We start from the raw sequence: 10,239 nt of genomic DNA on the forward strand, positions 1-10,239 counted from the left end.
ATGTTTTGTACAAAGCAGTGCTTTTCATACACATTTTGGTGGAGAGTGAATATTGAAACTGTATTTATGAGAATTTCCTCCAAAAAAATTATTCTAAAGGTTATGCTTTTTTAGTTGCAAACCAGAAACAGTTATATTTGACCTCTCTTTCCTAGTAAAAGTTAACCCAAGCTAGGTGTCAGATTTTAAATCTTTCAATCCAACTACTTATTAAAAATCTACAATTAATTCTGAATTTCTTACATAAAATCACTTCAAATACTGTCATGTGCTTCAGTCACTCTAAGGCTAGTGATTGGACTGGTTGGGTCCCTACTTCCTGCTGCTTGTTGCAATGGTTTTTACATATGAAAGTACCATTGCTGATAAGTAATTCCTGAGTGTAGCTTCCTGATTTATTTCAGTTTTTGTAGCATCAGTCAGAGGGGACCATGTGTACATAAAGAGAGTGATTATGTATATGCAGTCTGGATTGACTGACTTTTTTATTTCAATGTGACAATAGGCTAGTACTGCAGAAGATCGTATTCGGGAATTGGAGGAAATGATGGCTGGTGAGCGGGACAAATTCAGGAAGATGCTAGATGCCAGGGAGAGGGAGATGACAGAAATGAGGGACCAGATGCAGCAACAGCTTGCAGAATATCAGGAGCTACTTGATGTCAAACTAGCACTGGACATGGAAATCAGTGCTTACCGAAAACTTCTGGAAGGAGAGGAGAAAAGGTAGGCATCGACAAATACATTTTGTTCTATTTGGTCAAGAATATCCAAACTTTGACTAATTGAGTCGCATTGGCCCCCTAAGCTCTAGCGTGTCTCACACAGTGCAGTTGCTTTCATCATTACATGCATGTATTCATGTATGTTTATATAATCCCTAAAATACTATGGATAAGTATCATTCTTTGCTTGATATTCTACTCCTTTTTTCTTTAGAGTTTAGAGTTCCATGTTTTCCCCTGCTTCTGTCTCCAGACCCTTCATTAGTACACATACAATGGTGCCTCGAGTCAAAGTTGAGAACCATTGGCCTAGGTTAATAGTATTCATAGATTCATAGATTGTAGAGTCGGAAGGGACCACAATGGATCATCGTGTCTGGCGCCCTGCCCCTGGCAGGAAAGAGGACCGAGGTCAGATGACCCCAGCCAGGTGACTATCTAGCCTCCTCTTGAAGACCTCCAAGCTAGGTGATAGCACCACCTCTCTTGGAAGGCTATTCCAGATCCTGGCCACCTTTACTGTGAAAAATTTCTTCCTAATATCTAACCTAAATCCACTCTCAACTAGTTTACACCTGTTATTCCTAGTTAGTCCTAGTATGCTGCAGTATGTTACTATGCATTGGTACTCTCAAAACATTTCGTGAAACAGCAGAGAAAATCCAGTTGTGTTCTCCTTCATCTGAATAAAATGTCTGTCTTACTGTCTTACTGTGTTAAGGTTGAAGCTGTCTCCAAGCCCATCCTCCCGTGTTACAGTTTCTCGGGCTACTTCCAGCAGCAGCAGCGCTTCAGTTGTTCGGTCTTCTAGAGGCAAGAGAAAACGGATTGAAGCAGAGGAGCTTTCAGGCAGCGGTACAAGTGGAATTGGAACTGGGAGTAGTGCTGGTAGCAGCAGCAGTAGCAGCAGTAGTTTCCAAACATCCCAGCAGGCCTCATCCACAGGAAGCATCAGCATAGAAGAGATAGACCTGGAGGGGAAATATGTTCAACTTAAAAATAATTCTGAGAAGGTCAGTGTCAATAAAATTCTTAGAAAATGCAGAATAAACTAGCATCTGAATATGACACAGGCTTTCCTAACCTTAACTCAGCCCCTTGAAGGAGGAAAGAAGACTAATCTTTGGGCATTTCTCCTTCAGGAAGCATCAAATTATCAGCAGTAGCAAAGTGGCAATTGTAGTCTTGTAATACTAGTAGAACAATTAGGGGTGGGTGACTGGGACACCAACACCAGTCGCTAATTTCAAAGATGCAAGAATGGGGTCTTCCAGCTCAGCCACTGCTGCTGCTGTCTAGGGTGTGGAAACTAATCATTATATTTGTGTTCTAGCGTTTTGGCAGTTGTACAAAACTTAAAAGAGATCTTAGTTTGTGTCCCAAAAGTTTAAATGTTCAGCAGCTTGGTACTGACAATACACAGGAAGGTCAGTTTGCTCACATATATTGTCTCATTTACTCTTAGGGTGCTTATAAAGTGCACTTGCATGGATTTGTAAATGTTTGCAGGATTGGGCTTAAAATAAGGAACTTGCAATCTGAACCAGGGGCAGTAACCTATAGCTCATGGGTCAGACACAGCCCTCCCACAAAGAGTTCTGATCTGGTACAGATGCTGTGTTATGCTGTGCCATCCATCCCCTCCATAGTGTTCCCCTTTATTTTGTTCCTGTGCATGGTCCCCACTGGGCAGAAGAGAATAGAGCCCAGCTCTGGAGAAATCGGCGCTACCCTTTGGATATCACTCCCTCTGGGCCCCAAAGCCTCTTCTTCCACCACCTGTCCCTGCAGAGAAGGCTTCTTCTTCCCCCCAAACCCAGCACCTGGGTCACCGCTGGCACACAAGTGGCACTGCTCCTTGGCCCAGTGACACCCCGGAGAGGTGTCCCATACAGACCATGGCAGGCTCCCCTCATCCCCTGCACCTGGGGGCTGTTTCCTTCCAGCACCCACTCCTGGGTGGTTCAGCTGGGTCATCAGCACAGATCCAGCTGATCCAATGCCTTCCGGGGTGCCTTCCAGACACCACCCCCACGCTAACGGATGAGCCGCTCACAGCTCTGCCCTGTGCCCTGCCCCAGCGGAGCAGCGCCTGCCCAAGCCCCACTTCCTCGCTCACCACGGGAGCCTCAGTCTGCCCCTCTCTTGCCTGCCCTCACCCCTTCCCCCACACCAGACTTACCAGTCTGATGCTGGTCTCCAAACTGTCCAGCTGCATGTTGGAATTGGATTGGTATCAGCCAATATGGTATGAGCAAAGCAGGTAACTACACATACTATTTTAAGGAAAAAGAAAAAGGTAAAACACAAGAGAACTGCGCTGCTGGCTGGCTATAATTAGTTTTTCCTAAACAAAATTTTGTATTTCTCTCTCAGGATCAGTCTCTGGGTAACTGGAGACTGAAAAGGCAAATAGGAGAAGGAGAAGAAATTGCCTACAAATTTACTCCAAAGTATATCCTCCGGGCTGGGCAGACAGTTACAGTAAGTCACTGTGGAAACTTCTTTTGGGTTGTATTTACACAAACTGCCAGGGTGCTTAAGAAGGCTTGATGAACAGCTTCTGTTTCTATTTGAGCTTCCTGGTGAGAGTAGGCTTGGGTTCTTCTGTTAGACACATCACGCACAGAAGCTGAATTTCTATAGCACCAAGTCAAGCATGTGTTTCAGATAGCTGAGGTGGGCCTACTTATCTTGGATTTCATACATACTTTTGTGCATTCACCAAATGCAGTGACTCTGCTCTCTGTTACTAAATTCAGTGACAAATTTATTAATTAATGCAGAATTAAGTTTGCCCTGTGGTATTTTATTTCCTCCTGGGAAATTTAGTTCATCAAAACTGAAACTTCTGAAAGGAAAGGTTATGAAGAATTAGAGTATTTCAGACTCAAACTTCTGAAAACCAAGCTTATATTGCCTCAGATCTGGCTACCTCTGAGTATTGTATTGCTGATTTAAACATTTACTCTTCCTTGAGTAGTTGTCCACAGACTTTTTCACTTGTGTATGTTCAATCCTCGAGCCTTTGACTGGAGACTTCAGGGTTAGTAGTACCTGAAGTGTACTTCACATTGGTTCCCCCATCACATGCCCAGAGGAAAAAGGACTGTGCACACTTTCTGCTCCACAGTACCTCTCAATCACCTGTTCATCAGTCTTGAGCACAAAATGTTCTTGACTGGTTTGGTGCTATCGCATACTATTTAGCCTTGGCCTGTTTTTTTTTTTCCCCTACATTCCTCATAATTCAAATGTGGGAGCAATCTACCTTTGCCAGCTATCTGGGGACTTGGCACCCTTCACACATTCTCTCCCTGCTTTTACCTAACAGTTTTCAATTGCGCAATGAAATACTGATGTCTTGAGCCCTAGATGCTTTGCTTATTTCAGGATTTTTTTTTGGTGGGGAAAGAGGGAGGGTCTTTTTGTTTCTTTTTCACCAGCTTAGGAATCTTTTACTAAAGAGAATTATCTTTTTGATTTCTTTGCTCTCTCCTTGTGGAAATCTCTGGGTTTCATAGCAGTCTGTGGCATGAAGGCCTTTTGCCAGCATTGGATGCCTACACTGGACACTTTCATTCCTGATAAGTGCAACATGTGTCAGTCCTGCAGCCACAAAAGAAAGAAAAATTAACTTAAATGATCCTCGTGTTTAAGACCTTAGGCTGCTTTTCTGATTTTTATCACTAATAACTCAGACCATCACTGACATTTCCTGGTACTGCCTCTGCTCAAAGGCTATTTTCTTTTCAGGGTTTAGATGCATAGGATATGCCCTATCAGGTCTTAAAACAAAGCTTCCCCTTATTCTGCTGTCTGCTACTAATATGGGGGTTCTATTTCTTGCATTTCTGAAACCTTTTGATCTGCCCAAAAGCTGGTTGGGGTACATAAGGGTTCAGAAACGGTATATATGGTACCATTCAATCAACCTCTAAGACCTCCCAGCCTCAAAGAGATTCTGTAGAAGCTTGTAGAGTATCAGATGTGGCAGAATGCCACCTCTGTCTCTCCCCAAAAACTCTGCTGTGTGACAATTTGGTTAACATGGTCCCTGCAAAGGGCAGACATCCCATCTCTTTAGGTAACCCTGAGTTGGATACATTCTGGAGGGAGGGAGGGAGGAAACCTGTTCCCTCTGCCTATGTGACTGGCATTATAACCAGTGATGCATGTCAAATTGGTTGGCTAGCAGCCAACAGTTGCTGGCCTCCATTGGACCCAGTAAATGAGGTTATAAGGTCTATATAAGTTAAGGACTGCCCAGGAGGAGGGGCAGTGGCCATGATGAAAACTGAAAGAGAGAGAGAGAGAGAAAAGCTGGACCATCTGAAACTTGCTCTCTGTCTTGAAACTTATGATCAATGAACTGCCTACCTCCAGAGGGAATCTCTGCCTGCCTCTGGATGATACTCGTGAGTAAGCTACCAGAGATCTAACTAGATATATAGCTTTCAGTAACTCAGATGCATGATCAAAGGCTACTGAGCCACTGTTTGATCTATGGCAGAGGTGGGCAAAATTCAACCCGCCAGGCCATTCTATCTGGCCCATGGGGCCCCTCAAAAATTTAGAAAATTAATATTTATCTGCCCCTGGCTGCCTGTCGTGCGGCCCTCAATGGCTTGCCAAAACGCAGTAAGCAGCCCTCCACCCGAAATAATTGCCTGCCCCTGCTCACTGGGAGTTCTCTGATATTGCTCTACCCTGTACCCTATTCCAAACCTATTCCTTGTAGCCAATAAAATTCTCCTTTGTACATAGCATGGGAGACTTACTGGGAGAGGGGCTAGATTATGCCTTGGGGTCCCCTTGGTTTGGGTAACTAGGGGAGATCACTATTTGTGCTTCAGACTGAGGGAAGCACCCCAAGTTCTTGAAGTGGGTCGAGTACCCTCAAGGGTTACTAGGCCTGTGTTTCCCAGGGGGCACAGAACCAGGATCAGTCCAGACCCTGGGTGGTGGCAGCGTTACCCCCGGGCTAGCAAGTTTGCTCCAGGAAGGGGGTCGGCCGGACGTGAGATGCCCCCAGGGAGGCACTCAGAGCCCAGAAGGTGGTTGGGTACAGTGAGGTGGGTGGCTCAGCGCAGGAGCACCCCCTACTGGCATGCCACATCGGATGCTTCTGCATTGGTCTGTTTGAATTGGAGTGCTTGCTGTAGAGTGTGGATTTCGTTGAGATTTGCACCATTCTGTTTGCTAGATCATCTGTTTGCATTGTTGAGCCTTGGGATACTAGGCCCTTGTCAGTTGTTACTGAGGGCAAGAGGTGCAGATCTTTGAAGTAAGTATCATCTTGTACCTGGGTTAATTTTGGTAACCTGGTGCCAGTTTGGCTGTAACTGCAAACTTAGATTGAGCTACATAAGGACACATGTCCTTACACCTTCTGGCATCACCCAGGCAGAAGTGTAGGATATAGAGTTTGTAGTTCCTACTGCACTGGATCTGATGGTTCTGCTCCATTACTTTCTGAGTTCAAGGACCAATGGCACCACCACTAGACATGGCATCATTGAATTGTCAGTCTGCCACCAAATACCTTAACGTTCCCTCAGCTCATCTTGGCTGCCCAATCACTGTGCCATGCGGGTCTTGAATGCATGACAGCTGTTAGTCAGTCAGTGCAGTTTTGGGAGTCCAGTGCTTGTTGAATGACTTAAAAGCAACCTTTACATTCTCTTGGCAATTCTCTTGATGATTACTCCTGTCTCTAAAATGAATCCAGTCAATACCAGTATATGCCTTGCTGGAGGGCCCTGTTTTTTCTTCCAGTCTTAACTGCTGCACTGGCATGTTTTCATGGGTTTGAAGCTAGTGGTCACAGTGTGCTTGGAGATGTCCTTGCCATGATGTGTTGCTACCATGCTTTAGAAACGTTCTTAATCTTGGTACGTTTACTGCCATAGTAGAACCCAGACAAAATAAAATAAAAAATGCTGCATGCAGAAACAAAGTGGTGCTTGATATGTTAGTCTTTCTTCTTCCCTTTAACCATGGTTGCTCTTAATTTTCAGCTGCTAACTTGTAAGTGGCAAAGAATGTTCTTCTTTGGGTAGTTTTACCTACTTCACTATCCTTGAGAAATGGAAAGGGTCAAGTGGAAAAAAAAGTACAGAATTAGGCATCCCTTCTTACATACAAAAAGAAAAGAAGTACAGGCATTGATTACAACATTTTTGTGTCTTTTTAGATCTGGGCTGCAGATGCAGGTGTGGCTCATAGCCCTCCTTCTGTCCTTGTGTGGAAAAATCAGAGCAGCTGGGGCACTGGAGGAAACATCCGTACATACCTAGTAAACTCTGACGGAGAGGTAGGTTTTGTCTCTTGGACAAATATGTTGTTACCCATCCAAATCCTTTTTGTATTTTGACAAAATGCTTTTGTTCTTTCCATAGCTATCGTCTGTAACAAAGCAGTATCTAGTGTTGAATATTTAATGGATTAAGTATTATATATAATGATACAGTGTTTAAGGAAATGTGTTCAAAGGACTGATCATCTGTGTAGACCTTTTAGAAAACATTCATGAGAGGAGAGAATGTGCTTCAATTTGAGTATACATTTTCAGCTGAGATGGGAATGAAAACAGTGTGGGTATTCCAAGAAAGGTTGAAAATACCATATTTTCTTGGAAAGCATTTGCCCCTAAATAACACACCTCTTTGGAAGGCAAAATGTTTTTAAAAAAAATAAAAAAATCTGTCTAGAGCCATGGCTGACTAGTATGTCCGGAAAGCATGGCTTCCTAAGAAACTGTTTGAGTGAGGCAGTAGGAGCTTCTTGATATGGCAGGATAGCATTGAGCCTAGGCCCCAGCTCCTTGTAATGGCAGTAGCAAGACTGGTATTTTTTCACTGTAACTCAAGTGTTGTTTCTACACCACGAGCCTCATCAAGTTATCGTAGTCTGTATGCAGCAGCTCGCTTCCCTTGAGCCAGCTTGATCGCTCCTGCAGGCACAAACTAGCATGCTCAGCCCTTTCTGCTTGCTGGTCCAGAAACAAGTGGTAGCAGACATCTGAGCAACCATTAAAGCACAGTATCTGCATGCTTCTGTTTCAGTGAAGTGGGGAGATTGAGTCTTATGACTGAGACCCCAATTTTGGAATGCTGATTGGGAGGGGAGATAGTATGCGAGTAAATATGGTACCTGGCATATTTTGGGATGCTAGATAAAAGATGGTGCAAGAAGGTAGTGATATCGTCTTAAATATTGAAACTGTATTGGGAGTTTACATTTGGTGCGTATTAGTAGTTTTTTCATTCGTCCTAAATCATCCCATAACTACTTAAAAAAACAAAACAAAAAAGTCCCTATAGAAAAAATTGCAAGGGAGGATTTTGCTTTGGCTATTCATAATATGCATTGCTGCAATAGTTGTTTAGGAATAAGAAAATGAAACCTATCAGCTTTTCATCAATGTTCATGCTACCCTTTTTTCTTGGTAACTATGAAATCACTGTGCAGGAACAGCAGCACAGGACACATACAAACAGAAAGTGAACTAGCTCAATATTGAAGTGGAGCAAATTTATTAGATTATTAGTTTAGAAAAAAAAAAGTCTCCTCACACCCTAAAATTCGACAGTCTCTCTACTTATAAATTTGTGCCAGGGGAGATTTGCCACAGATACGCTAATTAATTTCTTACCCGCTATTCTAGAAATGTTCTTGTACAGAACACTGTTGTTTTAAATACCTAACTCTGCTACAAAGAAATTTAAAAATTAAGGAAATATCCTGACTCTTGAAGCTTTCAGTATCTAACTGAAAATTATTCCAAATAGTTGACATAGATTAAGAGGAAATCTGGTTTCTTAATGACGCATAATTGTTCACTAACATAAATTGTTTCTTAGTGCATTCCACAGTCTTTCATTAGACAGCTCTAAGTTGGGCCTGTCTATTTGTTGTTTTTTAAATAAAAATGTACAAAAACTCTGTGAAGATGAGGATTGTCAGAGACTAGTCCCCTGCGGGGCTGGATAGTATGGCTAAAATCAAGTAGAACTGAAAACAAAGAAGAGACTTATTGTATTTTGCAAAACTTTGTCCAGGCTCTGGTTTCACAAAACCAGGGTCAGTGGGTCAAATATATGGTCAATTGCTTTGATACTCCAGAGTTTTGTGGTGCGAGTTCACTGTGCCATCAAAATGCAGAGATAAGGAACAGAATATCAAATATATCTTTATCTGCCCCTGTGTCTAGGAGGTTGCAGTAAGAAGCGTCACAAAATCAGTAGTGACACGTGTGAATGAGGAGGAGGAGGAGGATGAAGCAGAGTTTGGAGAGGAAGATCTTTTTCACCAACAGGTAATAAGCTGTGAACTAGATACTTTTTAACTTATACTTCCCTCCCAGTTCTCGGCTTGTGACAGTGGATTGGAAATATGAGTCTTCCATCAGTCTTTGCAGACTGTAAACCTGCTACTCCCTGTCTTCCAATGGGAAGCTGTAAAGGACTTGGCAAAGAGTGAATTCTGTAACTCCCCTAAGAAAATCCCTACAATGAGTACAGCGCATACTCTTGGGCTTCTCACTTCAGGGATGAACAGATCCTGTTGGGCTCCACAAGAGCTCAGGTGACTGTCAAGTCAGGATGTGAGGGACTGTGTGACTTCTTCCCACAGAAAATGAATTTGCACCAAAGGGATATTTTAGGGAAGATATCCTGTTGAGTATAGATAAGTTTAAGCTCCATATTTATTACAACCTTCCCTTTGCCTTCCTGTATACTTATCCTGCTATTTAGCAACTATACAGTTTCATAGTTTCATAGTAACTAGGGTCCGAAGGGACCTGAACAGATCATCTAGCCTGACCCCCTGCCACAGGCAAGAATGAATGCTGGGTTCACAAGGCCCCAGACAGGTGATCGTCCAACATCCTCTTGAATTTGCCCAAGGTAGGGGTGAGGGCCACTTCCCTGGGACGTTGGTTCCAGATTTTGGCCACCCTAACTGTAAATGTAAAATATTGCCTTCTGATCTCTAACCTAAACCTATTCTCCATCAGCTTACTACTATTGTTCCTTGTCACCCCAGGTGGTGCTGGGGAGAAAAGGGCTCTACCTATTTGCTGTTGATCCCTAATGAGTTTGTAGACGGCCACCAGGTCGCCCCTCAGCCTCCTCTTGCTGAGGCTGAACAGGTTCGGGTCCCTCAGTCTCTCCTCGTAGGGCCTGTCCTGCTGCCCTCTCACCAAGCGGGTGGCCCTCCTCTGAACCCTCTCCAGGCTGGCCACATCCCTTTTGAAGTGCGGCGCCCAGTACTGGACGCAGTACTCCAACTGCAGTCTGACCAAAGTCGCGTAGAGGGGGAGTTTCACCTCTCTGGACCGGCTTGAGATGCACTTTTGGATGCGTGCCGAGGTATGGCTGGCCTCGTTGGCTGCGGTCCAGCATTGACGGCTCATGTTCATCTTGGAGTCAGTAATGACTCCAAGATCCCGTTCCACCTCTGTGCTTTCAAGAAGGGAACTCCCCAGCCTGTGTGTATGCTGTGGATT

At 43.8% G+C, this 10,239-nt stretch overlaps 1 protein-coding gene across 3 annotated transcripts in view; it reads left to right on the forward strand.

Moving 5' to 3' along the window:
- Nucleotides 1-10,239, forward strand: part of LMNB2 (lamin B2) — a 66,236-nt gene that overhangs the window by 50,756 nt on the left and 5,241 nt on the right. For all 3 annotated transcript variants that reach the window (XM_025193060.1, XM_025193059.1, XM_025193061.1), the window contains 5 exons: nucleotides 506-726; nucleotides 1,447-1,738; nucleotides 3,102-3,209; nucleotides 6,922-7,041; nucleotides 8,941-9,045. In XM_025193060.1, the coding sequence (XP_025048845.1) occupies nucleotides 506-726; nucleotides 1,447-1,738; nucleotides 3,102-3,209; nucleotides 6,922-7,041; nucleotides 8,941-9,045 (846 nt within the window). The remainder of the gene's footprint in view (nucleotides 1-505; nucleotides 727-1,446; nucleotides 1,739-3,101; nucleotides 3,210-6,921; nucleotides 7,042-8,940; nucleotides 9,046-10,239) is intronic.

Source organism: Alligator sinensis, unplaced genomic scaffold (assembly GCF_000455745.1).
Source record: "Alligator sinensis unplaced genomic scaffold, ASM45574v1 scaffold189_1, whole genome shotgun sequence".
NCBI lineage: Eukaryota > Metazoa > Chordata > Crocodylia > Alligatoridae > Alligator > Alligator sinensis.